At 44.7% G+C, this 27,442-nt stretch overlaps 3 protein-coding genes across 3 annotated transcripts; 1 reads left to right on the top strand and 2 right to left on the bottom strand.

The window, feature by feature from the left end:
- Positions 1 to 528: 528 nt before the first annotated feature.
- On the bottom strand, positions 529 to 5,802 carry pes (pescadillo). The gene is made up of 15 exons (XM_076019553.1): positions 5,635 to 5,802; positions 5,353 to 5,432; positions 4,864 to 5,017; positions 4,415 to 4,524; positions 4,073 to 4,244; positions 3,886 to 3,975; positions 3,618 to 3,734; positions 3,411 to 3,482; positions 3,228 to 3,317; positions 2,312 to 2,442; positions 2,083 to 2,208; positions 1,711 to 1,895; positions 1,404 to 1,540; positions 1,163 to 1,330; positions 529 to 922 (listed from the first exon to the last, which is right to left on the bottom strand). The coding sequence occupies exons 1-15, from the start codon at positions 5,656 to 5,658 to the stop codon at positions 839 to 841; spliced, it is 1,740 nt and encodes a 579-aa protein (XP_075875668.1). The 5' UTR covers positions 5,659 to 5,802; the 3' UTR covers positions 529 to 838.
- A 226-nt stretch (positions 5,803 to 6,028) lies between these two features.
- On the top strand, positions 6,029 to 10,235 carry p2rx2 (purinergic receptor P2X, ligand-gated ion channel, 2). The gene is made up of 12 exons (XM_076019552.1): positions 6,029 to 6,522; positions 7,037 to 7,172; positions 7,271 to 7,342; positions 7,432 to 7,507; positions 7,614 to 7,710; positions 7,814 to 7,894; positions 8,004 to 8,157; positions 8,244 to 8,374; positions 8,473 to 8,563; positions 8,669 to 8,734; positions 8,839 to 8,916; positions 9,123 to 10,235. The coding sequence occupies exons 1-12, from the start codon at positions 6,356 to 6,358 to the stop codon at positions 9,228 to 9,230; spliced, it is 1,257 nt and encodes a 418-aa protein (XP_075875667.1). The 5' UTR covers positions 6,029 to 6,355; the 3' UTR covers positions 9,231 to 10,235.
- A 529-nt stretch (positions 10,236 to 10,764) lies between these two features.
- pole (polymerase (DNA directed), epsilon) lies at positions 10,765 to 26,383 on the bottom strand. The gene is made up of 48 exons (XM_076019549.1): positions 26,116 to 26,383; positions 25,874 to 26,009; positions 25,344 to 25,424; positions 25,205 to 25,249; positions 25,034 to 25,126; positions 24,607 to 24,761; positions 24,384 to 24,528; positions 24,210 to 24,290; positions 23,997 to 24,104; positions 23,789 to 23,899; positions 23,557 to 23,642; positions 23,359 to 23,478; positions 23,146 to 23,278; positions 22,919 to 23,032; positions 22,606 to 22,818; positions 22,413 to 22,520; positions 22,200 to 22,328; positions 22,008 to 22,110; positions 21,794 to 21,940; positions 21,556 to 21,701; positions 21,086 to 21,234; positions 20,268 to 20,360; positions 19,803 to 20,105; positions 19,534 to 19,729; positions 19,211 to 19,425; positions 18,789 to 18,891; positions 18,400 to 18,480; positions 18,089 to 18,211; positions 17,804 to 18,013; positions 17,512 to 17,724; positions 16,795 to 16,938; positions 16,543 to 16,683; positions 16,303 to 16,456; positions 16,095 to 16,201; positions 15,572 to 15,748; positions 15,251 to 15,474; positions 14,935 to 15,155; positions 14,637 to 14,841; positions 14,374 to 14,547; positions 13,984 to 14,109; positions 12,668 to 12,800; positions 12,381 to 12,582; positions 12,153 to 12,284; positions 11,879 to 12,072; positions 11,573 to 11,773; positions 11,332 to 11,457; positions 11,151 to 11,240; positions 10,765 to 11,054 (listed from the first exon to the last, which is right to left on the bottom strand). Exons 1-48 carry the CDS (start codon positions 26,181 to 26,183, stop codon positions 10,932 to 10,934), a joined length of 6,882 nt encoding a protein of 2,293 aa, XP_075875664.1. The 5' UTR covers positions 26,184 to 26,383; the 3' UTR covers positions 10,765 to 10,931.
- Between the last annotated feature and the right edge of the window lie 1,059 nt (positions 26,384 to 27,442).

The following is a 27,442-nucleotide window of genomic DNA, read 5'->3' as shown; positions in this document are numbered from 1 at the left end:
AGCGAGACCCGCCTCAGCCCGAAGGCACCCAGAGTGTCAGGCCGGGAGCTGGGCTGGGTGGGCTCGCTCAGAATGCAGATCAGAGTGCGGAACCGAGCTGCGACAGACAGAAACTGAATGAGGAGATTGAAGGCGAGGAATGATTTGGCCTCTGGCCCACTGAGGTCGCCGCAGCATCCTCTGCGCAGCGGCGCAACGGTGGGGGGGGTTCATGATTGGTTTGTCTGTGCCGCCCACTGAGTAACAACAGCACCCGTCTGATTTCGGCCTCTGCAGCTCTGCTCAGGGAGCCTATGGCTCCTATAGATCATGTGTTGCATTTCCATATTTATGAGAAGGAACGGACAAGCTAGTTGTAATTGTTGTAAAAAATTACTAATAAGTATAAAATCTACGACAGCTACCAGTTGTTTTTGAGTGCGTTCCATCTATATATATATATATATATATATATATATGTATATAATCCGCACAATAAATCCTTAAAAATAAGATTTTAAAGAGTTTATATACAATATTGCACCCAACCACTTTAATATGTTGCTTTTATTTTAAAATACACCAGGTTGCTTTTCATACAACATCTAGAAACAGAGATCTTGAAACAGGGAAGAACATTTTGTGACACTATGAGAAACTCATAAAAAGAACATTATCATTTTTATTATAATAATTACACAGTCGGCTTGTCCCACATCCTGACAGGTCAACTCCCCCATGCCATGATGCATGAGGTGCACTTGGAGAGATCTTAACTGTGCAGGTTTCGTTATACGTCAATTGCACGGAGCACTGTGAAACATAGCGGGTCAGTCTCATAAATAAATCACTGCCTTGGTCAATTACTGGTCTTCTTCTTCTTTTTCTTGCTCGATTTCTCAGCATCATCGTGGGCTTTTCTCTTGGAAGCCAGCTTGTTAGCCTGTGAAAGACAAATGGATGTGGCTGAGGCATTTCAGAGGGCAGCAAACTGTGGAGGTCACCACTGGGTTTGAATGTGCTCTACACAATACTGTCAAACATTCCCAGCTTCAGATAAGATGCCTAATGCTGAAATGAATGGAAACTATGTTTGAACTGCGATCGGCAAACATGGCTGCAATAACAATCTTAGACAAACCCGGACAGGGTCGATGACAAAAAAAAAAAAGTTTGAACAAACCTCTCGGATTTTTCGCTTCTTTCCGAACATAATCTTGTCGTAGAGGTACTTCTCTTTCTTCTTCATCATCATGATTGCGAGACGTTTCTCCTCTGCCTTTTCCTCCTGCTCCAGGCGCGCTGGGTCCTCGACTTTCATCTTTCCTGGCGTCACTTTGACTTGCAGGGACTGAAAGTGAAAGAGCTGATAAGATAAATGGGCGACAGAGAAGAAAGAGGAAAGCTTTTAGGCAGCCTCTTACTTTGCCCTGGGATCTTTGTTCCTCCATCTTCTTGAGATTTTTCTCCTCCGCCTCGTCTTCCTCGTCGTCATCGTCTTCCTCGTCTTCGTCCTCTTCGTCTTCCTCGTCCTCCTCTTCCTCACCCTCTTGGTCAGCAGCTACAAAGGAGCACAATGTAAATAATATAGCCAAGATTATGCGCCTTTGCTTAACATGCAACTCGGTGAGGTGCGATCAATCGGCACGAGCAAGTAACGCTGACAGCATTTCACGCTGAAAATCAGTGATGAATGAGAAAAGGTTTTCCAATAAGTGAGAGCGTTTGTACCAGGTTTCTCTCCTCGCTGCAGAGCCAGGATCTTCAGTTTCTCTGGGGGCACATAGTCTCCCTCCTTCTCATCCACGAAGGGTGAGAGGTGGGGCGGCAGCGTCACTCCGAGGAAGTAGTCCTCCACTGGCAGCAGGATTTTGGCATTGACACAGTCGTACACCCACTGGGGCTGGATGTAGTACCTGCAACAGGCATAAAATAGCTGGAGTCTGTACAGTACAAGTAGCCTGATATACGCAACTGACCAATCACTGTTTCATAAAGAAATGAAGGCCTGAATGAAACTATGACAGAAGACATGGTTCAAACACAAGTAAGCAAAAATACAGTGGAAACATCTGAAAAGTGAAAACAGCCCAAAGCAAATACCTGTTGATGTACTGCTTGTCCACGTTTGGTCTGTCAACAACCTGGTGGGTTATGCTCTCATCCGTCACATCGTATGTGCTGCCAATGCAAACCGACTTGTCCCAGGACACCTCACCGCCAAAACACCTGGAGGGTGAAGGCGACGCACAAAGCACAAGACAACTTGAAATTTAAGTTGTTGTTTCTTGGTTTTCTCCTCGTGTTGAAATACACTGCGACGTTTCCTCACCGGATGACAAAAGCCAAAGACTCTCTGGGTGTTTCTCTGTTCAGAAAGAACTTGAGCCCCTCAAAGACCTTCTTCTGAACCTCCTGGAGTTTCTGTTCCTTTTCTCTGGCCTCCATGTTTTCCATGTCCTCCTGAAGAAAACAAACAAAAAGAATGTCTCAAACTCTGTTGCCTTTTTCACTAGAGGGCAGAGCAACAATAAAAGAAATCTATCGTGTACCACTTATAAGCACCATGCCAAGCATGCAAGGTGCTGGTGTGCCAACATAAAAGGTTCACTTAGATTTGTGAAATATATCCAACTGAGTACTGAGATGGACACCAGCTGATGAGACTCCTATCAGCACAAATAAAATATTTGCCTGAAAGGTAGAAAAAATAATTCCACAAATCAAGGCTGACTGTGTAGTTACAAATAAACTTGGTTTTACTGATTAAAAAAATAGGAAGTTTATAAGCCAGAGGAAACAAACATACACTCTGTACTTAGCAACTACACGTGAAGATGTAACCCCCACTCTGCCTCCAGAGACCAATTAATCTGTCAAGTGCACTGACTCATGCATGCACGTTTTAACCATGTGTCTTTAAAGAATATCTCATTTAACTATTGAATCTCTTACCCATCGTTTGGGTCTTTATTTTTTATTCTGCACTTAAGTGGAGCAGCCTCATATATTCAATGAGCCGTGTGCCTGAATTTTTTCATTAACACTGAGATTTACCTTCCTTACAAAACTGAAGCATTGTTGGACCTTTCATAGGTTTACATGGGACATAAATAAATAAAGACGGCCTTAATGGAGAAATTGTCACTAACTTGGGGGAGCTTATCAGTGCCACTCGTGACATCACAAAGATCTATTGAACGCTGGGTGTTTCAGTACACATTCTCTGAAAGTCCTGGTTTTCATACCCCTTCAACAGGAAACTGGTCGAGTTGAGCCTCCTCCTCCTCAACCGAAGAGACGACACGAGCCAGACTGGAACTGAGAGCTGACAGTTTCTGCACGACCAAACCAACAGTGGAGATTTATTGATTTTTTACAAATGATATCCAAGATGTCATTCCTATTTGTGAAAATGCTAGAAAACCCACCTCTATGTAGCTTTCCGAGGTCATGGCATAGTCTTCTTCATCCGCTTTCAGATCTAATGATGCACTTTCCAGCTTTAGAGAGAGAGAGAGAGAGAGACAAAATTTTTACAACTATAAAGCAGAGTTTAAAAACAAAAAAATCACTGATACTGAAGTACAAGCGTTTTTTATGAAAATATGAATGGACAACATCAGTTCGTGATATACCTTTGGTGGATAGAAAAGGTTGAGGGAATGGTAGAGCTTGAAGTTAACAAATCCCAGGAGGGTGGTGTAAAACTCTGTGAAGGTTGCCATCACCCTGTAGTCGACATCTGTTGGGTGCTGTAGCAGTGACACAGAAGAGCTTAATGGTAGTAATGGTTAAAGGCACTAACAGAGGTGCACACATTAATGGATTTTTTTTCTTTACAAGTGCATTAAGAAGATAATTACAAGCAAATATACCCAGGGTTGCATTTCAGTATTTACTTACATTATGTGAGAACTGATACGGCACCAGCCATGTAAGGAGCTGTCCCATCACCTCAGCCTGGTAATATATTCCCTTAATGGAGATAAAAACCTACCAAGAGCAAACAAAGGTTTGTTTAGAAAAGATGCAAACAAATGCAAGTCATTGCAATATATAACTACAGCATCCTCATGTCAAACAAAAGCACCTTTTTGAGACTTCGGGAAGTAATCACAAAGTTCATCCACTCCACAGTGAGGCGCCTGCACAGCTGAATTGTCTGAACATGGCACTTTCCTGTCCGGGCGAAGGTAGAGAAGAGGAAGCACATGCAGAGGGCATCGTCAATGTCACGGAGAGCATCAATGAAGGAGGGATACCTGCCACAAGGAATAAAAAAAAAAGGGATGATGGTGAGGAACAGGGTGAAAAGAAAGAGAAAGGGGAAGTGAATTTGTTCTTTGGATGTTGAAAATTAATTTAAAAGTCTTTTTGAGCTGAGCTCGTCCTTTTAAGTAATGGTCAACAGCATTTAATTGCTAATACTCACCTTTCTTTGATAATGTGGTCCAATTTATAGGTTGGCTTGTTCTCCCTCAGCCTTTCCACTGAAGAATACTCTGTTTTTGCATAAGCCTTCTTTAGTTTACGCACAAATACCTTAAAAAAAAAAAGTTCACCATAACTTCAGTTAGTTCTCACAATTTAACACATAACACTTAACCCAAATACACACCAAAAACAGCAGCGACAGGAGATTGTTCAAAACTGGTCATAAATATATCAGCACAGTCAAGAAGTTAATAGAACCAAATAAAATAAAACCATTTGATTGTCTAGACAATAAAGACAGAAAGCAGCTATATTCATAATGAGGGAAGAAACTCAGATTTCTTACCATTTTAGTGCGATCAACAATTTCTCAGAAATAAGTTTATACATTGATATCATTATTGAAAGTAAACAAAATGTACAGGAGACAAAATGTGCCTGTTATACCTTGTATTCTCTGAACTTTCCAACAATTGGCTCATGCAGCAGAAAGCGGATGTCTTTGAGAAGATAGAACGTCCTTGGTGCAGTGGAGCCCTTGTTCACCTTCTTCTTATGCTTGGGTTCATGAGGGTAGATGCCTTTCAGGATACATAATCGCCTGAATATACAAGAGATTAAAAATAATAATAATAATAATGAAACAAGCGGAATAATAAACATTCGAATTACAATTGGGTCTTTCATCCTGGCGATTACCGCTGGGTGTCAGTCCCCAATAATCTGTGACATGTTGGCTTAAAAAGCTGCCCCTCTGGACACTTTAAGAATAAAGTTGGCGGTGGCGTCTTTACGCATTACTCTCAATAAAGTAGGTATGCTTAAGCAAGGATGCTTCGCATTTGGAGGAAGTTTACAACACCGAGTCTCTTGAGTGTCAGCATGGAGTTTGCGATCACTTCACCATAGTGCTCGCAAGCAGCATGGTAACGTTACCTGAAATCTGGAAGGCTCAGCTGCAACTTCTTGCGGGCTTTGTTTCTCGTGATGTAGTTGGTGGCGGAGCCCCTCTCAAACTGGAAAAACAAAAAACAAAAACACGGGCAAAAGTCAACTACGACAACGCAATCTCAACGAAGGCTTTGGTTCGTAATCACAGGGCGTTGTTTTGCTCTTCGCAGACTCTAAACAAACTGTAGCTACCACTATTAGCCGAACAGCTAACCGTTGCGGTGTTTACATGACTCTGTCTGACAGTCACCCGTCCCTAATTCTTACCTTTTTCTTCTGAAGACCACCCATTTATAACGGATATGTGACACACCTCAGAAATAAGGGGTTAGTTTAACTTGCTACTTTTAGGGAATAATCAAGCGAACACGGGCTCAGCCACCAACACTAGCAGCCTATGCACGTGTCGTTTGACATGCGCGAAGGAGGAGTTGCTTGGCAGGACTGAGGACCCAGAGAAAGAGGTGACCGTTTTTTCGCCTTTATAAAATGAACAAGGGACGTTTTTACTCTTCTTCTTTGCAGTACTCATACACAAAACGCACTTAAAAATAAACAAATAAATAAATAAAAACTTTCTCGATGTCTTATGTGTCATGCTGGTGTAATAAACTTTTTTTTTTTATAAACAATTTGAAGCGGTTTTGCATCAAAAACACTAATTGCATTTGAAACACAATGTAGAAGACCAGACACTCCTATACCTTTCTGCTTATCTTTTTCCCTTGTTAGACTTTTTACACGTGTATTAAATAAGCCTTGCAGACGAACACTTTGTTGTGAACATCATTTGAATAGAATCTAATGTGTGTGTGTGTGTGTGTGTCACACACATGGAGCCCCACCCCCTAACTCTCTCCCTCACTTGCTGCTGGTTGGGATGCTTGGTGAATGATGCTTCACTGGAGCTGGACAACAGTAGCAAGAAAGAAAAGTCAGATAGCAGAGAATCAAAGACAAAACTGACTTTGCTTGGACATTTGTGGACATGTGTGAACTATTTCATACGTTTGCCATGGGACTACGGGACTTTGTAAAGGAGTATTTCCTTGGATTCTGGGACTATGAGACACCAAAAGTGATGGTAGTTAAAAACAGAACTCTTGGACTTATATATAGAGGGGTGCAATTTCTTGTGATCACCTATTTTATCTGGTAAGCTTAAAGTTTATGGAAATGTATGCCTGAAAAGAAAGAGCCCTCTGTAAACTGCTCAGCAAACTTTCTGTTCCAATGTTATTGATAATGTTTCATTTTCAGATGTATAGAATAATGTGGAGTGTCATTGTTTGTCTCTTTTTTAGTTATCAATAGCACATCTGGTATAAAAGGACATAGTGAAATTAATTGTTCTGCTAAACTTGTAATCTACAATTCTGTTAAAAATGTGAAATCAATGTACGTGCATTTAGTCAAGTCAATAATTCTTATTATTCTTGTTGCCAGTTTGAAATGAGAAAGGCTTGGTTTTGTGAGAACCCTTTTCATATAATGTCCCAGACATCTGTTTCATTAGGAGCCTTGAGGTTTAGGTTTGAAGTGCGTCATCATTTTTTTTCTCTAGTCTTTAAAGAGCTAAGTAGAGACAGTGTAATCTGATGCCTCCAATGTGATTTCACGTCATGTCAGAAAATGAGATATTGGGTCTGTCTGTCCTCTCGTCCTGGAGGTATGTCTTCATCAGTCAGAAAGCGTACCAAGAGAGTGAGACTCGTCCAGAGAGCTCAGTTTATACGCGGATGAAAGGCACGGCGGTCCATGGAGATGACATTCTGGACACTGTGGAGTATGCGCAACCATCAGAGGTAAGTCAACCCAGAGAAAGTGCCAAACACTCGGGAGAGTCTCACATCAACATGTCTCGCCAGTGAAAACCCTTTGACTAATGACAGTGTTGTTGCAGGGCGGTGATGTCATCAGCACAATACTGAGACGAGAAGTTACGTATGACCAGATGCAAGGAACTTGTGCTGAGGTGAGGCAAGAAGATGTAGTTGCATAAATAACTTTATCAATGTATGAATATCTTGCTCATGATGGAACACCTGTTTTCCTTCACTTTAGTATTTCAACGTGCCCAATGCCAACTGCACAACAGATTCTGACTGCGTCCTGGGAGTGGTTGATTTTGACGGCCATGGTAGTGTTTTATTCTTAATAAATTCTTGCCTTTGTCTACACACTTCATATGTTCCCATGGTTTATTCATGGACATTTCAAAATCTGCCCTAAACCTTGTGTTACAGGTAGAAGGACGGGCAAATGTGTTCAATACTACAATTACACTTTCAAAACCTGTGAGATTCAAACTTGGTGTCCTGTTGAGGAGTACGCCGCAGTCCGGTAAGTCACATAAAGATATTTTAGGGCTCACATAATATGCCTGTTTGTATTTGCCTGGTACCGGTTGAACAACAATTCTAATCAATTTTGATGTCTTTTCCAGCGAACCTGCTTTAGTGGAAGCCATCAATTTTACAGTGTTCATCAGGAACTCCATCCACTTTCCCAAATTTAAAGTACTGAGGTAGAGTGCCACCCCACATAAACACATGTAAACACAAACTGCATGCATTTGGTTTTTCAAAAGAAAATCTGCACAAACTAAAATGTATTTTGCCCTTTGTCCCTGGCAGAGGAAACATCAAAGATGTTTCAAACAGGCGCGACATGCACAGATACCTCAATAAATGTCACTATCATGAGGAAAAGGAGCCCTACTGCCCAAACTTCCGCCTGGGCTACATTGCAGAACAAGCCAGGGAGAACTTTAGTGAACTCTGCAGAACGGTGAGTTCTACATGACTTAATGCATTTATGGTTAAATTTTATGAGAATCTCAGATATGAAAGTTCAGTCACTTACTTTTTACTCAGGGAGGAGTGATAGGCGTTTTCATCAACTGGAAGTGTAACCTGGACATCGACCCTTCGAACTGCAAACCCACATACTCCTTCCGTCGTCTTGATCTTCGAAAGGATCAGGCCAACTCTGGTTACTATTATAGGCAAGTTGTAGGAACCAGAAAATACTTTTTTGTTGTTGTTGACTGATTCAACCTGTTGGCCACTTTGACTTAAAGACTGTGTGATTTCTGTGTTCTAGGTTTGCTAAGTATTACAGCAAGGACGGGGTAGCGTCTCGGACACTAATCAAAGCCTTTGGAATCCGTCTGGATGTGATCGTTCATGGACATGTGAGTGGATTCATCATTTAACAGTTTTCCATGGCAACCGTAACTATATACTTAATAATCATCTCATAACCAAGAGTATTTAAATACATTTTTTTTTTACTCTAGGCTGGTAAATTCAGCCCCATCCCAACCATCATCAGCTCAGTTACTGCCATGACCTCAGTTGGGATTGTAAGTAACAAGTACACCCCTCTCTCAGATTGAAGGCTTGACACCAAGTCTGATCACTCTGCTCTGAGCGATAAGCCTTTCTCCCTTTCATCTCCCCTCTCAAGTGCACCATTATCTGCGACTGGATTATGCTGACGTTTATTGACAAGAATGAAGTCTACAGTGAGCGAAAGTTTGACGAGGTAAGTGGTTCACAGCAGATTGTTCAGATTTTGTCTCACACAAGGGCTTTCTGATGATTGTTCACGTCGTATGAAATGATCATGCAGGGTTGTTTTTTTTAATCAAATTTTAGCAGCCCCTCTAGCCCCTTCAGCACTGTATTGCTTTCATGCAAGCTGTTTATTTGCTTTGCCATCTCCTGAATACATTGTTTGTCCTCCTGCAGATTACCAAGGAGCCCACAGAGCACCCAGAGCCTGTCTCCACAGAGCTCAGCTTCATTAACAGCTTTGGCTCCAACCACTCAGACCTGTCAGATGGTGTGCCGCTGTAACATTCGGCACAGTTGCCTCAGTCCAAGCTGGAGCAGGAGCGTGGACTCTCCGCTGGCAGGCAACTGTGGCATCAGCTGAACCTCTGAGGAGTGTCTCAGGTGTCAGCAAAAATGGAATTCTGGACTGCTAGCAGTTGCTTTGCCAGCTTAAATGGTTATGTAATCGGACAGAAAAACTCAGTAACAAAGAGCATCTTTTGAATGTCAGCTGGTCCTCATAAAGTCTCAGCCTTTACTGGAATCGATTTTTGAAGCAGAAACATATTAAAGTAAACTCTTCTATCAAACTACGCCCGTTCTATCAATGTATGGCAACAAATGTCCTCTACTTGCTCACATGGTCAAACATAAACATTGCCATGATAACTGTGAACTTTACTCCCATAATCAGACTGAACACGATGTTACAATAATCTACATGTTCATTTTTTTTTTCCCCAACCTGACGTACGTAGAATAACTGGAAGATACAAGAGGAAACGAACAGGATACCCACAAGGAGAGCAATAGGCAGTAATCAGATAAGGCAGACATTTCCCATCAAATGGTTTCCCTAACAAGATTGTGGGGAAGTGTGAATCCATCTGGATGTCAGAGAGCAATACAAATGTCAGTGGTGAAGAAAGGCTGCGGCTGGGAGTCTGACGGATCGATATCTGGCTTGATGAACGGACAAGCGCAATTGACCGTGATGTGTCAGTGTGAGCTGTGAAGAGTGTTTTGGTTTTGTTTTTTATTAAAAAAAAAAAAAAAAACACACAGAAAATGAATACAACTGGGTTTATATTCATCTATCTCATTTCTCGTATAAAGAAATGTTTGGCCTAGAATATTTCTGATTCCAACTTTTAAGATGTGATTTTTTTTTTCTTTCAGTTTTGCAAGGGTTAGAGCTTCAAGGGAAAGAAGCATCAAGTGAAGAATCATAGGGTACCTCACAGTACCAAGGAGGCCTATTCTCCGACACACTTTGAAAAAAGATGTAGATATCCATCTGTTCTGTCAAAAAAAAGTCTGTCAAAAAAAACATGTCACTCGGAATTTAAAAGAACGCCTCAATGCCAATGATTTTTAGTACTCAGTCCTTATTGTGCATCCGTGAAAATCTCTCTGCAGTTGATAGAATTGTGCCTCACTGAAATGTGATCACTGGCCAAGGAAATACCCTCTCAGTAGGCAGTGGGAGTCGACTGTAGGACAATAAAGTGAAAGGTGTATATTCCAAGAACACCGATGATACTTTGACATGCTAAGGGATTTTGTTCTACTTTTCATAAAGCAAAAAAGTGATTAGGGTTAAAAGGGGATTTATTTTAGTCCCAGATTGATTAAAAAAAACAAAAAAAAACAAAAAATGTTACGTATTATTCAAAATTCACTTTGTACTTTCTAACAAGAAAATGTCTCTAAGCTGCTAGTAAGTTCCACAGCTTGAAGTCCATCCTTTGTGATGTCAGAGGGTAGTGACGGTAGTGTGGGGTCTTTCCCTCACTAATGAGTGAGGGAGTGAAACAGAAAACAAACAAACAAAAAATACTGTGTAGGACTAGGAAAACATTTATTAGAAATCACAGTTAAAAAATCCACACAAACATATCAAATCATTATGAACACATTTTGTAGTATTTACAATCCAAACAGTTTTGTTTTTGTCTGTCTGACTGGTGTCGAAGTCGCCTCATCAAACAAGCAACATTCAGTCTAGTGAGTGTTTTGGCTGATCTGTGGGCTCATTTCAAGCAACCAGTCGATGGTCTCCCCCAGAAATCTCATGTTGTAGTGAGACGCAATGTTCTGAAATACGGTGATCTGCTCAGAGAAGCTCTGGGAATGGAAGCAAAGAGGGAAATCAGTCGTGAGCACAAATATTTGCATTTTCTCAAATGAAAAAATATTTATGACGCAGCTGAGAGTACAAACCTTGGTTGAGAACGTCAGGTCATAGTTGCCAGCACATGTGCAGTACAGCGGCATGTTTGCCTCTTTCACCCCTTTACATTTTATACAAACCTGCAAGATCACAAAAAAAAACAGGAATATGAGCAGGAGGCTTGAAGTAGTTCTTCTTTTTAAATGAAAGTTGAGTTGTTTGCCCTCTCACCAGGTCCTGCAGCGTGTAGCTCATCAGTTTCTTCTGCAGAGCTTCCACCAGAGCAATCTCAATGGACTCCGTCTCATACTGCGCCTGGCAGTTGGAGCAGAACCACTGAGGCAAAACTGAACCATCCTGAGGAGGAGGAGAAGAGCAAGTCAAATCATCTACAGGGAACAATACACTTTGACAGGAAGTTCCAAAACGCAGCAGGCCACAACGTCACAGGCCTCGACGCTGCTTCTCTCACCTGTGCTACGGATGGGTCCTTGCAGAGGTCCAGGTCCCGGCAGAAATTGCACTGGTGGCAGATGACTTCCGGCAGGACGTAGGAGTTACAGGGGTCGTGGAACTGAGCGTCCTCCGAGAACTCTCCCACGTCCACCAGACGCAGCAGGTCTCTCTTCAGCTTGTTCACCTGGTTCAACACGTTGGAGTCCAGCAACAGAACCTGAAAGGATGCACGAGGAAGATTCATAAAGGCTGCTCAACACTTTTCAAGAAGGATAGTGCATTTCGGCAGCTCCAGCGTCAATTTAGCCACTTCATTACGTACCTGGCAAACATAGTTGACAAACTCCAGTGCTGGGTTGTTGAGCGGCAGGTGGGACCCAGGCAGGACGGGGAACAACTCTGAGGGCTGGTTCACGTTCCTGGTGCCCGTCACCTTTTTCTGGATCTTCTGAGTGATTGTGAAAATGTTCTGCGTGAGCTCCGTGGACACATATTCCTGAGAGAAGGTGATCATTCCTGTTGGAGAGAGAACATCTTGATGAATGTTTTGTTTGCCATGAGGGGGAACTTTGGGATGACGTCAGGCTTCGTCGTACCAGGTAGAGCACTCAGGTCACCCAGTGGCTGCTGGGAAGCCTGGCTGCCTCCACGCCTCTTGATTGGTGTGGCTCCGGGAGCGTTGCGCCTCAGTTCCTCTTTCATGCTGTGGTAGACGGCTGCAATGTAGGCTGCAACGGAGAGTGAGAGTAATAACTATAAATAAATGTCAGGAAGGGGTGAAAAAGAAAAATCATCAAAGTATGTGGTGATGATTTCAGTATTACCGGAGATGATCATTAGGAAGTATTTCTGACAGGAAGCAGTCTGGGGCAGGTACTGCATGATGTTCCAGTTGCTCTCGATCTTCTCCTCCACCTCGTCAGTCTCTCCGTCGCCATCGTCTTCCTCCGCTTCGTTCTCCTCTTCAGCCTCACTGTCCTCTTCCTCTCCATCCTCATCCCTGTTCTTCTTCTGCTTGCTGCCCTCCTAACAAATAAAAGGTTCTGTTTTCCTCTTGTTCTGCCGCTTTAATATGAAAAATGACGTGCATGATGGACCCCGTTGGACTTACTTCTCCATACAAGAGGCTGGAGGGCAGTTTGCCTTTCACACCACCGCAGTTCGCCGGGTCCATCCACAGCAGGAACTCCCAGCATCGGGAGAACGAGATGGACACGGAGTGAAAGATCTCTTTGGAGTGGATGCTGTGGAGGGAAAAAAAAACAAAAAAAAAAGGGGAAAACTTGTATCAAATAACCTCGCAGCGAAGCTGGATCGCTGAGATTTCAAGCCACAAATCCCTCCCATCCATCTTGCAAATCTCCAGTTTAATGCATTTACGGCCAATGGCCGTTGGTGTTTCGTAATCAATCAGCTTCCATTTAGTTGTGATGGAAGCAGGAAGTGGCTGCTCCAATCTGCCTTGCGAACAAAGTCACAGATGAAGACGAGGGAACAATACAGGGAGGCTGGCTGTCGCTAGTGTGAAGGCTGCAGTAGCAGCAGTGGTTTATCAAAGCCAGATTATATTTTTAGACTGAAGAACAAATAACAGTAATAAAATCTTTGTTAAACAGCGCAGTGCAATGTGATGTGACGGAGGCTGGTGAAACACCCGATGCGTTGTCTCTGCCACCAATAAAGTGTTGATTACTGGCTCATCCGGTGGTATACATATATATATATATGGCTGGTTGAAAAGCGACTTCAGATGTTCAAGACATTGCAAGACTTCAGGTGATTTCAAGAGGTTTGCTTTCCCAGATGGATGCGTGAAACACATGCATTGCATCTGGTTAAATGCATAATTACCTCCCTATGACAGGACAATTTATAAAGGAGGCTGAGCATATCATTGTTTGTAATTATGGCTGTAATCCCACCAGAAAGGCCAGAAATACTTTGACTCTGGCTGTGGCAATTGGCAACACTGAAACCCACAAGACATTTGGTTTCATGTTGGAATATTGATCTGGTGACCTCTTGCACAATTAATTTTTTCGCCCTACTTTAGACTAATGGACAGAATTATTTCTATACAAATGGCTTCCTACTTGGAGACCGCAAAAACCTCACAAAACCTCTTATAATGGGTGATAGTTTGGGTTTTTCGACTAAATTAGTCTTGTGGCTCTTTAATTGCAGTGTGTTCACATTTTGAAGACGCTGCCGTGCACTTATTCTGTGTCGCAGTGTTCGTTTGTGCTTGAACATGGCTTTATTATCACCATCCCTTTGCTGTAGGAATGTTTTCTTCATTACACCAAGTTTCCTTGGTACATATCTTCATGCCAGTCCTGCAGTTTCCCCTTTAGGGATCATGACGTTTATTCCTTCCTTCCATTGTTTACATGTGCATCTTTACAAAGATGTAGTCACTCATCCTACCTGTTGGTGATGTATTCCACATAGCCGATGGCATTATCAATGCTTCGTTTTTTAGTGCACAGGATGATTCTGTTGAAGTTTCCATACACGACAGTGGAGCCGAGACGTTTGAACTCAGCAATCAACCTGATGAAAGTGGGAAAACAAACAAATGAATATATGTAAGCTAAAGAATGCTGTCCAATTCACGTTTCAAGGAAAATAAAAGCACTCTAGTGCTTATGTTACCCATTGACATGAAAACATTTGGAAAAAAACAAAAAAAAACTATCACTGACTGCTGGTTAAGATTCTGCACGTGCAAAGAAACTCGAGTGTTTCTGAACAAAGGCGCGGCGTGAGTGAGCAAAAGGAGCATTTGCAGTGAACTGTGGTTACTGTGGCACTCACTGTAGGAAGACCTTCTTCATCATGTTGTGCAGCGTGCGGTGCAGGGCCGGGTCGTACAGCAGCGAGCTGGGGGAGCGCAGCCAGCGGTAGAAGTGCATAACCTGGTTGTCTGCGTACACGTTGTGGTACTGGGTGATCTCTCGGACCCATCCGACCACCATGCTCTTCAGGATCCTGCTCGTGGAATGCAGAGAGAGTGGTAAACAAACATAATCAGAACTGATCCGCCTCCACCTTTCTGTCAGTCGGCTGTTCAGTCCCACCGGAAGGTGTTGGAGCACAGGGCCGTCTCATCGTAGCTGGCCAGAGCGCTGGCCCCCTGGTTCCCCGCCATCATGTCCTCCAGCGAGGCCTGTTGGATCACGTCGAAGCTGACGCCCAGACTGGCTCCGCCCTCCATGTCGTTGACGTGCTGCGACTGGAGGATGGTGTTGACCGCCAGGCTCTGCAGGTCCAACTCAACACACACTGCAAGAGACAGAAAGATGGCCGTGAGCAAACACAGTTCAGAGCTGGTTCTGGTGTGAGATGAGATGAGGTGGATCTGTGGTGTCGGGTCACCTGTGGAGTAGCAGCCTTGGTTATTGATCTCCACTGAGCACTTCTCGTCACTTTCCATGACAAGGCGGCTGTCGTCCGCCTCTTTTCCTCCGAGGTCGGGCCTGGAGGTGGGCGACAGCCACAGCAGGTGGTTGTGCTTCTTTAAATGTCTGGCCAGGAACAAGTCTGAGCCGAAGGTGGACACATCCTGAGGCAAGTTGCCCACCGGCAGGTGGTAGTATCTGACAATCACAGACAGGAAAAGAGTTCTTTTAAAGACCGTAGATCCGAGGGATCCAGTTTGGAAAAATAAGCAACTACGTGCGTGTTTTCCTACCTGGCCATGTCAAAGGCCTGGGACAGACAGCTGTCGAGGTTGAGGTAGTGGCGAATCATTCGCCGGGCACCGTGGCGCTGCCAGTCCAGCACGTTGTAGTTGATCTCATCAACAACATGCACCGGCGCGGCTGGGAACTCCTCCAGCACTGGCATTCCCGCCGCCAGGCGCCGCAACTCCCAGTTGGACTGCACGGCGACCAGCGTCGGCCCCCGCCGCTCCTCCTGTCATCCACAGATAAAACAAGAACAGTTGGACTGTACCTGCGCTGGAGATCACCTGGTGATTTTGTCTTGTTTTTTTTGACCACGTGTATTTTACCTTGTAGTTGAGCAGGATGCGCTGGAGGGCACGGTAAATGGCCTTAATGTCATTTTCAGCTCGGACTTCGAAGTTGTGTTTCTCCGGAGGCAGGAGCTCCTCTGTGGTTTTCTCCAGCAGAGCTGTCCGTTCGGCCGTGTACAGGTTACTCAGGTTGGGCATCTGGTTGCTTCTGACCTTCAGAGATGTAACCAAAACAAACTTAGTATTTGTTCTATCGAGACCACATGGAAAGCAATCTATTGTCACTAAAGTCCTTAAAAGTCCCAGTTTAGACCCATTTTTTTTACTTCATTATTTTCTTTCTACATGTACATAAAAAAAGTATATTTAACCATCTGTCTACAGCTGTCCACAAAAAGGCTTGCTAAATGTGATTTGCTGTACCCCCATCACGTATGTGGAAGTGAAAAAAAAACCTAAGGTGGTCTGAGTGGTTTTGCACAACACGCTACCTTTAAATCTATCGAAACAAAACAACATGAGTCAGACACCCAGACATCGCAAACTGCTGCCCACTTACTGTGTCCAGGACGAAGATGCTGGCTTTGCGCTGAGATGGAATGAAGAGGCCAAACAGAGCCTTGTGGCCTTGGCTGTGGTGATACAGGTACATGTGGCGGACACTCCCTGAAGAGAGGAGTGAAAAGAGAAGTTTTATGGACGCGACCTCCTCATAATTTGCCCTCTGACATCTCACACAACACGCTGCACATTCATTCAGCTCCTACCAGGTTCCAGGTAGCTGAACTGGGCGAGAGACCTCCTCTCCAGATGCTCCAGGTCAAAGGTGTCGGCCTCCCTGCCGGCCAAGTCCCTCATGGCGTGTTTGTTGACCATGCAGACGCAGCCGAGCTGCACCAGAGCGCGGAACATGAGAGGGACCTGACAGAGAGACAGACGGCGCATTGATGAGACACTCAGTTCATGACTAGCTCCTACTGGGAGGTGTGTGGAAACGTGCAACCCACCTGTGTTTCGTAGACACCTTCGATGTCTGGGGCCGAGAGGTCAGCATTGATCTCGTTGATGTGCTCCTGGTACATGTCCTCAGGCACGCAGTACTCGTAGAGGTAGTACACCATGTTGGAGCGAGGCAGCATGCGGTTCACCTGAAGCCAAACATTTTCACAAATTTCACAAATTTTCATTTTCAAATGACGGATACTGACCACGAGTATTAACGGACGACGCAGACAAGGAGGAGGATTTGGCGGGCGTGCCTTTTTGTAGTTGGCTCCTTCTTCCTGCTTGGGGACTTTCTGGTTGACGTAGAAGACCCGCGGGATGTTGAGCTTCATGCAGTGGAGGTCATTTCCAATCACAGCCCACAGTTTGTACAGACCCGGGTGACTGGTCTCTGCAATCTGAGAGGAGGAAGAGTCAGAGGTGGGAAAAGTATTCACATTCTGTTCGGATACTTGTGTAAAAAAAATACTTTAAAGTAAAAGTACTGATTCAACTCCTTTCCTCGAGTAAAAGTAAGCAAGTACTGGTTCTGTAATGTCAGTAAGAGTTAAAAGTAAAAGTCTTTTTTTTTTTTGCTGTACAATACATTCATTGTTAATTTTACAAAATTTTAAAAGTTGTGTCAGAATAATGTGGACTGAACTATTACACATTAATTGCTTTTAACAGAATGTGTATCTTTTAAACACTTAAACACAAAAGTGACAAACATGTTTTTCCAATGTAAGAAGTAGACAGTACAGATATTTCTGCACCAATTTAGGAGGTAAAAGTAAAAAGTCATCAGAAAAAGAAATACTGATGTAGAGTACAGATACCTGAAAAATATACTTTAGCACAGTAATAAAGTATTTGCACTTCATTACTTCCCACCTCTGCAGAGAGTGGAGTGTTTATCCGTTTTCTCACTGGATTTTTTTTTACACTGACACGGGAAGTGGAGGGCGATGGAGACAGCGGCTTTGACCCACCTGCACGATCTGCCACGGCATGTCCAGGATGCTGCGGGCCGTCCTGCGGAGGAAGCTCCCCAAGCCGGTGACGGGGCCGTCCCTGATCACGCCTCCTCCGACAGGTTGAGCATCGCCGTCCAGCATCCTCCTCCTCTTCTTCCTCTCCTTCCTCTGCCTCAGCTGCAGCTCCCATTTCTTCTTGTGGTAGCGCAGCCACACCAGAATTTCCTCCTGCGTGCGAGGTGGAAACTGTGTCAGCGGTCTATTTTACTTTAAAAAAAATTGCGCCTTGATTCAACTGAGCAGTCACCCTTGTCTTCCCCGCTGGAGGCGGCGGCCCCAGGATCTCCCTCCAGGACTGTGTGAGCTCCACATCTTGAGACTCGGCCTGGCTGTCCTCCTCCTGCGAGGCCCGCTTGCGCTTGGTGCTGATGAGAATGGCCGGTTGCAGGGGCCTGGGTGGCATTCCAAAGTCCTCGATGTCGGGGGCCTGGCCCGCTTCCTGAGGCTGACGCGCCACCTGGAGGAGACGGCGGACGGTGAACGAGGAGCTTGAGAGGGGGAGAGCCGCTCCTGTGTTTCCAGGCGAACTCACCTGTCGCTTGCCCTCGCTGGTGAACAGCTCGCTGATTTTCTTTTGCTTGTAAATGTCGTTTTTCTCCAGGAGCTTCTTGTGAAGCCAGTCGGGGTGCCTCACACGGGGCACCGGATTCTTCACCTGGCGATGAGGAAACGTTTGATATCACGGCAGGTTATAATTAGGTTGCGGTAAGTCAGCAACTTGGATTATGTAAGGCCGGACACGCCGACCGTTTTACACAGCCTCAGTCTGTTACGCCGGTCAGACCCAGCGGCCACGATGTCTGTTTATACTCTTTATACATACATTAGGTGCAATATTTTTACCTGTTGGAGAGCTGCAGGGATGGTGATGATTTTCTGGATGGCGCTGCCCAACCTCTCGATGTAATAACCCCAGTCGAGGATCTGGAGCAACAGACATGATTGACATCAGAGGCAGCACATATATGCAACGCGCACAGGAGATCGGATGGGGTCAGAACTATATATAACATAGTGTTTTATTCAATGGATTATTAAGACTCCACTCCTTTTCAGACATGTGAATGGGATCTTTGTCCTTTTGGTTAGGTCTGTCTTGTGATTTAATTATCTTATTTTGTTGTTTTCTATTAATATTTTTGTCTGTGCATGAATGCATAGTAATATTTTTTTTTCACATGTTTGAAATAAACAAAAAAAAACCCAACCAAATAAATAAACAAATAACTCACAGAGCGGATGTCCAGGTCGTGCAGGCTGGGCATCTTCAGCCACTTGCGCAGAAAGTGCTTCTTCACGCTGGGCTCGGCCTGGAAGATGGCCAAAGGAATGGCCCTGATGGAAGCGGGACGGCAGCGGGTCAGTGTCAAAGCACTCGTTGCTTTCCGCAAACATTTTAGATGAAGCAAACAACTCGGATCGGATTTATTTTATGTTGGATGCATTATGGTGCCAGAGTGGCTTTTAAATTAACTGCTTGCTTTCATGGACAACATGCATTGTGGATATGTGGGAGGGAAAACGATCACACCGTTGGGACGAGTTAAATCAACACGATCCATGTAGTCAGATGGCCTGTGTTTTTCTAACTATATTCATTCATTGTTTTGACAGTTCAGCGCTCTAACAGGTATTTTACGAGCTCCCGTCGCACCTCTCCGTCACAGGCGACCCCTCTGGCTTTCGGGAAATGACGTAGCGGCAGCTCAGACCGGCGTCTTTCACCATCTGGTCCCCCAGAAACTCAGCCAGTCTCTTGGCCGTACTGATGGAGGTGGATTTCTGCTCGCCGTAGTCCTCCAGCCTCCTGGACATGGAGCGGTTCTCCGAGATCAGCTCAAAGAGCTCGGCGTCCGGCATGTTGGCAGCCTAAGGGAGCAAATTAACCGAGTGGCAGATTGACAGATTGATTGCAGCGAAGATGGCTGAATGAATGAATGAATGAATGAATGAATAATATGAATAATTATTTCTTACCTTGCTGTAGAGAACGTCCAGCCAGTAGTCTGCCACTTTGGCCACAGAGGTGTACACCTCCTCCAGGGTTGTGCCTTTGAGGAAAGCCTCAAAAACAGATGACTGGAAAATCTTAATGAGCTGCAGCTCTCCTCTCCTCTTCACCTCGAAACCCTTCAGCTCAGCCAGAGAGCCGTCCTCGTTGAACACGGCGTATCTGATGTCGGGAGAACAGAGAACCGGATCAGTGTTACCAGCGGCAGGTTCGACTCCATCTCACGGCGTCTCACCTTTTCTTCAGCTTCTTGCCCTCCTCTTTGGAGGCAGGCAGGATCATGGCCAGGTACGGCCCATCCACCTCGAAGAAGATGCTGTTCTCCGCTCGGATGTTGTACGTGAGCGAGCCAGGGTCCACCAGCTCGTGGTACTGGTCGTTGGTGAAGCCCTCCTTCACCATGATGTTCAGCATGGCCCCTGGGTAGGAGATGGTCACCTTGGGCTTCTTCTCGTTGCTGGTTTTCACCACGAAGTTCTCGGGGAAGGTGTTGGGGAGGACGCACCAGATGCCGTCCGTGTCCAACTCCAGGGGCCTCCTGGGGGACGAAGGGGTCCGCGGGAACGTTTAGTGTAAATTGTTCAATGTGTGAGCTGTTAATGGTGTGCGTCAGTTCTGAAACCATTGCTTACATCGTATCACGGAGCTCTTCATGAGACATTAATGAGTGATAATGTAGCACATAATAAGGTTTTCTCACCCTATTTGCTCGATCAACTCTCTGGCCTGAGTGATGATGTTGGCCCCAGTGAAGCACACGATGCCGGCCATCTCCATAGAGTACCAGCGCGCCCTAGTGGACAAAGTAAGATGGAACAGGCAATGTCAGGAGCTGCAAAAGTTCTTAGTTAATAGGGATGCAAATGATCAATTAATTAATTAATCGTTAGTTGGTTGACCTCATCAATCGATTAACGATTAATTGATAAGCGGGTGATTTTTCCTGAGAACTTAAATTTCACTATGAAAAATGTGTAAGGAAGATGTTATTTAAACCCCTAAATAATGACTTTAAGTTGACTTCTAATGGATCACATTTCAATTTTTTTTGTTTAAAAGTAACTTGTTCTAGGTATATTATGACCATCACAGTATGAATTGTTCTTTCCTACCACTAAACTGTTATAATTAACTTCCCGTGTAAAAAATGTTCAAGTAATTGCGACTAATTTAATTTAATCAATTAAATTCTTAATCGACAATTAATCGATAATCGATACATTGTTAACATCCCTATTAGTTAAGTTTAGTTAGTTCTCAGCTAATGAATCACCTGGCATTAGATCATGCAGAAATAAAATACTGGATCAGTGATGATAGCAATAAAACTGTAAGGTTTCACATTAAAGTAGATGCAACACAGAAATATTTTGTGACAGAAGCTAAACAGCAGCAATTCCAACTATGCATGCGCCTGTTGTGGCTGCCTATAAACTACAACTACACAAATTCATCTTAAAAATGTTTCCAGCACTAAAATGACCAAGGGTGCATAGTTTCGCTGTCGTTGGCTCGTACCCTTTCCTCATGACGTAGCCATAGAAGGAGTTGAGGATGCACTTGTGAGCCAGCTGCAGCGAGTCGTACAGGATCTCCATGTTTTTACAGCGTTTGATCTCGGCAGCGTCTCCGCTCTCCTGGGCTGCAGACAGTTTCTTCTTCCACACCTGAAGCAAAAGTGCTACACAGTTACTTCACAACAACGGACGTTCAGGGTGCTCTGTGCTTTTCAAAAACAGTTTTATTTGTCCCGCGTCATCTTATTTTACTCCACATTTTTTATTTATATGTTGGTATATTTTTAAGTATTTCAACTGCAAATTTTATTCTGATGTCTTTTAACCTTTTCTTTTTTGTAAAGTGTCTTTGAGGACTTCAAAAAGCACTCTATAAATAAAATGTATTACTATTATTATGATTATTATTATTATGATTGCTATTAAAGGTTAGTGATCAGAGACTGCTATGGTTACTGAAGTACCGCCCACCTTGTGAAGTCCTTTAAATTCGTATCGACGGTCCCTGAAAGCTCTGACGGTGTCGACGTAGAAGGAGTTCTCTCTCTGGCAGATGGTGGTGACTCTCTTCTCCAGCCGTGTGTGATGAATCTTCTTGTAGGCCCTCCTACAGTAGTCTGCGACAAAGCGAGGGCACGCGGACAGCGTGATGCAACCGCTCTACTCTGACGATCACAAACAGACTCCGGGGGGCGAGCGGCAAAAGTACCTGCCAGACGTTTCTTCTCGTGCTTGGCCTGCTCCTCCCTGTTGAGGGTGTGGAAGGCCCGCGGCGGGCCGTTGGGGAAGAGCGGCGGGAATTTCTCAGACTCCAGCTGCTGCTGGATGCGGTGGAACTCACTTCGGCTGGCCGGCACTGAGGACAGAGAGACGATTAGCAGAGAAGATTTTTTTCCATCCAAATGCGGAGAGAAAACACCTACTGATTTCTCCTCTCCATTGCCAGGTCATCCTCCTCTGGCAGGTGGCGCCAGGCTTGTTGAAGTCACAGGCAGCACAGGTGGCCTCATCCACCATTGCCGATGGCTAAATAGAGAAAAAAAGCAAAGCGTAAAAGCCCAATTCTGAAAAAATTTCTACATATTTAAAACCATGCAACTGGGTTTCCTTTTCACCTGCAGGCGGTTGGTAAGGATAATATTGGGGTACATCGCCCCGACGTCCAGATGGTAGATGAGGGGGCATTCGATTCTGTTCGGAACCTCCTTCAGGGAGGTCAGCTTGTTTTTGATCTCTTCGCAAACCTGAGCAAACAACCGAGAGAGTTTCACGAAGCTGAGCGGTGGACCGCTGGACAGAGGAGACGACGAAAGTGGAAGCAAACGCACCTCATTAAAGTTGGTGACTTGCTCCAAAGGGATTTTCTCCTCTTCCTCAATGGCGTGACGCATGGTCCGCTCCACCCTCTGCAGCAGGAAGTCAAAAGCGGCCGGGTTCTGCAGACGTGGAACACGCGGAGTTAAATGAATGCGTCTTGGAAAACAAATCAGTGCGGCGAGGAATACAGCGAGGGGCTGGTACCATTTTGAAACGACAAGGGATGTCACTGCGGAAGACCCCGGACTCTAGCGCCTCCACGTGGCCGCCCACGTAGGTCTCCGAATCCATGACGTGACCGTCGTCTGTCAGCTTGTTGAAGACCTGCACCTGCTTGTTGGGGAAAACGATGTTGGCATGGAAGGCCTGCACCATGAGCAGCGCCTCGCACAGAGTCCCGGAGCCTTTACGCAGCACCTGGACACAAATTGTGGGGGGAAAAAAAGAAATTAATTACTGGAAATATCCTGTGAATATATCGATATTGAATTATTTAAAAAACACACAATGGACAAACCTCATCGGGTTCCATGGGGATGATGGTGCACAAGGCGAAGATGAAGGGGTGAACATATTTCATGTACAGGTAATATGTGGCCACGGCGTCGGACACGGAGTAAGTGGCTAAAGTCTTGCAAAAAAAAAAGAAAGAAAACAGAACAAAGTGAATCATATAAAATCACAAACGACCGTCCATCAGAATCAAAGAAACGTCTGATCAAAAACCAGGCTTCGTTTTCGTACCTGTGGCTCCTCGGTGGCCATGCGGCACATCTCCTCTGGGTCCAGCTCCACCGGGTCGTACCCCAGCTTGGCCTTGGCCGCCGCCTTCAGGTTGTGGCTTCCCACCGGCAGGTAGCTGTCTCTCTTGACCCACCTGGCGCGGTCGACAAAGAGGCCAGAAGTCGGATCGGTTCTTCCAAAAACAAACGTGACGGTTGCGAGAGCGGCGCTGACCTAAAGGAGTCCATGTGGATGGCCTGGCTGGCCTTGTACTCGCCCTGGCTGTCCTTCTGGAAGCCGATCTCCCTGTGCATGTTCAGTCCGTGAAGCGCCGCTCGAGTTTCCACGAAGGGCCTGAGGTGAGCAGCGGGCGGCGTGAGAGGTAAGACAGGAGCGAGCGAGAGAAGCACAGCACTGGAGAAACAAACTCACCAGTCGAAGAAATCTCCGTTGTACGTCACAAAGATGTTCGGCCTGGTTTCTTGAACGTGATCGAACCAGCGCTGGATTAGAGCCGCCTGCAGGGGGATGGCAAAGTTGGAAGCCACATATAGAATACGTGAAACTGAAACTGTCTAAATCAAAACATTCGTATCTGCAACAGCGGCAGTAGCTTTGGCAACTTCAGAATTTATAAACGCCAAGGTGTATCCAAATTTTGCACCTCGTCGTCCTCGTTGAAAACAGTGAACGGCCCCTCGTACTCTGGCTTGGGAGTGAACTCAAAGTCTTCAATGTTCTCAGAGACAATCTCTCTATTTGTGATTAAATAGCCCTAAAAGATGGAGGAAACAAAAAGAAAACTTTGTCACGCCAACACATTCGTCAAAAACAGAGCAACAAGGCAACCCTCTAAATTGTGCACAGCCCACCTGTCCGTCGATCATGTACGAGATCATCATGATTTGGTCGCTCTCTGCGTCGGGAAACTTCAGAGGGAGTTTGGTGGTCTCTATGTCAAACGCCAAAACAACAGGGTCCTATAAAGAAAGCAGCATGTAGCCTTTTTAATGATACCAGATGAATGCCGGGCTCTGCATCTCAGTCTTCTCAGTCTTAATAAATGATTAATAAGCCCTTCATACCGGTCTCTCCACCAGATCATCTCTCCGTACTATCTCTGGCGGGTAATTGCTGCCTCTGTAGCGAACGTTGTACCAGTGAGCCTGACGTGCAGAGATCAGAAATCAGACCAACAAATGGGGGCACCTCACACAGATCTTCCTTAAAACGCAGAGACGGCGTTGCTCTATCTTTACCACGTGGATCTTGAGGTCGATGGACAGTCGCACGTGATACGGCACGTCGTACTCCCTCATGTCCACAATGTTGTCCAGCTGGTCCGAAATGCTCTTCTGCATGGCGTCTTCGTCCACCGAGGTCACGTTGCCGCCCGACATGGCGCTGGGAGAAGCAGCAAACACAGCGGGATGAGACTCCGCACGGGAAGGAGTGAGAATGAGCAGGTGGCGGCGCTGCTACCTGGACAGCATGGAGGTGTAGGTGTCGTTGGACTGCTCTCGCTCCCTGTTTTTGTTCACGGCTGGACTGATCTCGCGCTTCACCTTGATGAGGTCGTCCACGGTGTTGAACGACAGCTTGACGTAGTTTCTCTTCAGCCCGACCAGATGGTTTGGCTGAGGAGGAATCGGACGGCATTCAGCATCATGTATGATTTGGTCAGCAACAGTAAGACAAAGGATGTAAAAGGTATTTGGGTAACTTAGTTGTTCACAATTCAGTACATGGATCAAATCTTTGGTATTTTCTTTCAAATTCTAGAAGATCTGCAAAATGATTTAGTCAAATATAAGATTTTAACATCAAAAAATAAAGTAATAAAATGCACAGAAAGTAGATTTAAGCAGGCGATTCTAACTTCACCCTCAGTTTGGCCTCAAAAACCCACCAGATCTAAGTCCTCTTTCGGCACCGTCTCCAGCTTTGAAACTTTTCCTTGGAACTTCTTCGACAAGTATGAGAGAACTTCTCTCTCGCAGTTCTGCAAATACAGCTTTCAGTTGGTAAGCTCGCCTTTAAAAACATTGAAATAACACTGTCGGCCAAATATCCACTCTACCTTTTTGGTGGCAACGTAAAAGTACGGCTTAAATGGGAGGGCGACCTACAGAAAGGGGATACACCAGGAAGGCACGTAAGAAGACCATCTCTTTATGTAGTTATCATATTGTTATATTGCCATTACCATTCCTGCCCACCTTAAATCTGTTTCCGTCATCCTGTATAAAGTAATAATCCACAGCACTGATCATCCTTTTGTCTTCATCCAGGATCTCTGTCTACAAATACAACAGAAGCACAGTTTCAACAGCCACCGGACCATGTTTAACTGAGACATTTTTAAAAAAGCATACACATGACCAGTGTTGTTAGGATTACTCCATAAAACTAATGCAACTACTGATTACTCCGTAATAAAGTAATCTATTACTACTTTAACTACTTTGTTTCATAAGGAATCAATTAATAATTACGTTAGTTTAAAAAAAAAAAAGATAAAGTAACAGTTGCTCATTGCTTTGGAATGAACTTTACTAACGTGCAAATTTTGCAGTTCCAAATATTCCCCCTATCATCTTCATAAAGTAATCATGATATAATTACCAGTTTTACCACAGTAATCTAGCTACATTACTCCATTGCTCGAAAGTAGTTTAATTACAGTAGCGGATTACTTGGTAATAGATTACTCGCCAACACAGCACATGACACTGGAGTGGGGACTCACTGGATGCATGTTGATCAACCAGCCCGTTTTCTCCCCGGGCTCTTTCATCCGGTCGAAGCCGAAGCGGGCGTCCATGTCGTCGGTGAACTGGCTGCGCTCCAGCCGCTTGAGAGCGGACATGGACGAGCCATCGTCCCTGGTGGAGGCAGAGGAGCACAACAAAGCTGTGAAGTCACAGGCACCGTCTAAACACACGCAATGCGGTCGAGCTGAAGTGGGCGAACATGTAAAGGGAATCTCACTGATTGTCCTGATCTCCTCCGCTCTGTCCCCGGTCCGCTTTGAACCGCCCGCTGTTCTGTAGAACCATGTTCCACAGCAAGGTCTGCCGGAGACACTACCGCAAAAAATAAATAATAATTAAAAAAAAAAATGGACCGACGAGGCCTCAGTAAAGGTGCATGTGAGAAGTATTTAAATTTAATGGCAATCTTTAGCCTTCTTCTCTTCCTCGCGGTCACTGACACTGCTGCTGTTTTCTTATTTTGGCGCGTTTCTGCAGTTGCCGCGAGAGCAGCGCTGACAGGAGGAAGTGCGGAGATCGTCTATGGGAAAGCAAAGACTCACACAGGTGAGACTTTTCCATTTTCCCGCATGGCAAAATTCTGAGGCTCTGATGGATAGAAAGTTGGGAAAGGCTGTTGAGTAAAAAAGAGAAGAAAAAAGAGATGGCCCCCGTCCCGATTGATTGATTGATTGATTGATTGATTGATCATGTTCTGACTAATGCAGTGATGTACCGTAATTCACAGTTTAGTTTGTATATTTTGTACTCATTGAATGCCATTGTTTTCATGTATAAAACACAAACAAAAACACATTTATTGTGTATTGTGTTTTACCTACCTCAGTTCAAAATTATTGGCAAACCTTCCATTCACTTTTCTCTTTGCTGTGTTCACAACTCAGCATTTAATATTAAAGAAAGCTGTATACCTATTGTCAGGGGGAAACAACATGCATAATGTTAAAAAGTAATGGAGGTTGCAGGTTGAGTTGATTGGAGTCCCTTTGCCCAGTTTTAGCTCAAATAGCTGGGTTGTTCAACGGTTACATATCTAAGCGGATAACAGGTTGAATGATTGGGTTGCTTTATTGATACCTACACGTCAATATAGATTAATGTGGTGTGTGTTAAATATGATGAAAGGCAACTGACTTGATCTTCCCTCAACAAAACACACAACAGGGTGAAATTGACCATGAGTAGGTTGTCAGTGACAGCACAGCTTTATTGTTTTATCATTAGTATTTTATTTTGAGTGTTTTTTTTATTCTGTGTGTTTTAGCTGAGAACTACCTCAAGCGTTATGTGCTCATAATGAAAACAACCTGGAATCTTGAATCTTGCCACTTTGCCAGCTTTCGTTCACAAAGTCACATCAGAGGGAGGTGATGTAAAACATCAAAGTACCTTAAAAACGCGGCCTCTTTAAGCCAGTCATGTTAGAATCCCTTTATTTTATGCCCTCAAGATTTTAAGAGTTGATCAAGATCATCATCGTCCTACATAGCGACGGTTTCTTTACTGTTTTTGACCGACAGTCAGCGACGTGCCGTGAACACACA

The sequence above is a fragment of the Nelusetta ayraudi genome, unplaced genomic scaffold (assembly GCF_046127955.1).
Source record: "Nelusetta ayraudi isolate G7.1 ecotype Tasmania unplaced genomic scaffold, CSIRO-AGI_Nayr_v1 ptg000010l, whole genome shotgun sequence".
Taxonomy (NCBI): domain Eukaryota; kingdom Metazoa; phylum Chordata; class Actinopteri; order Tetraodontiformes; family Monacanthidae; genus Nelusetta; species Nelusetta ayraudi.
Note: the sequence above shows the minus strand (reverse complement) of the source record. Positions and strands in the feature narration are given on the sequence as shown.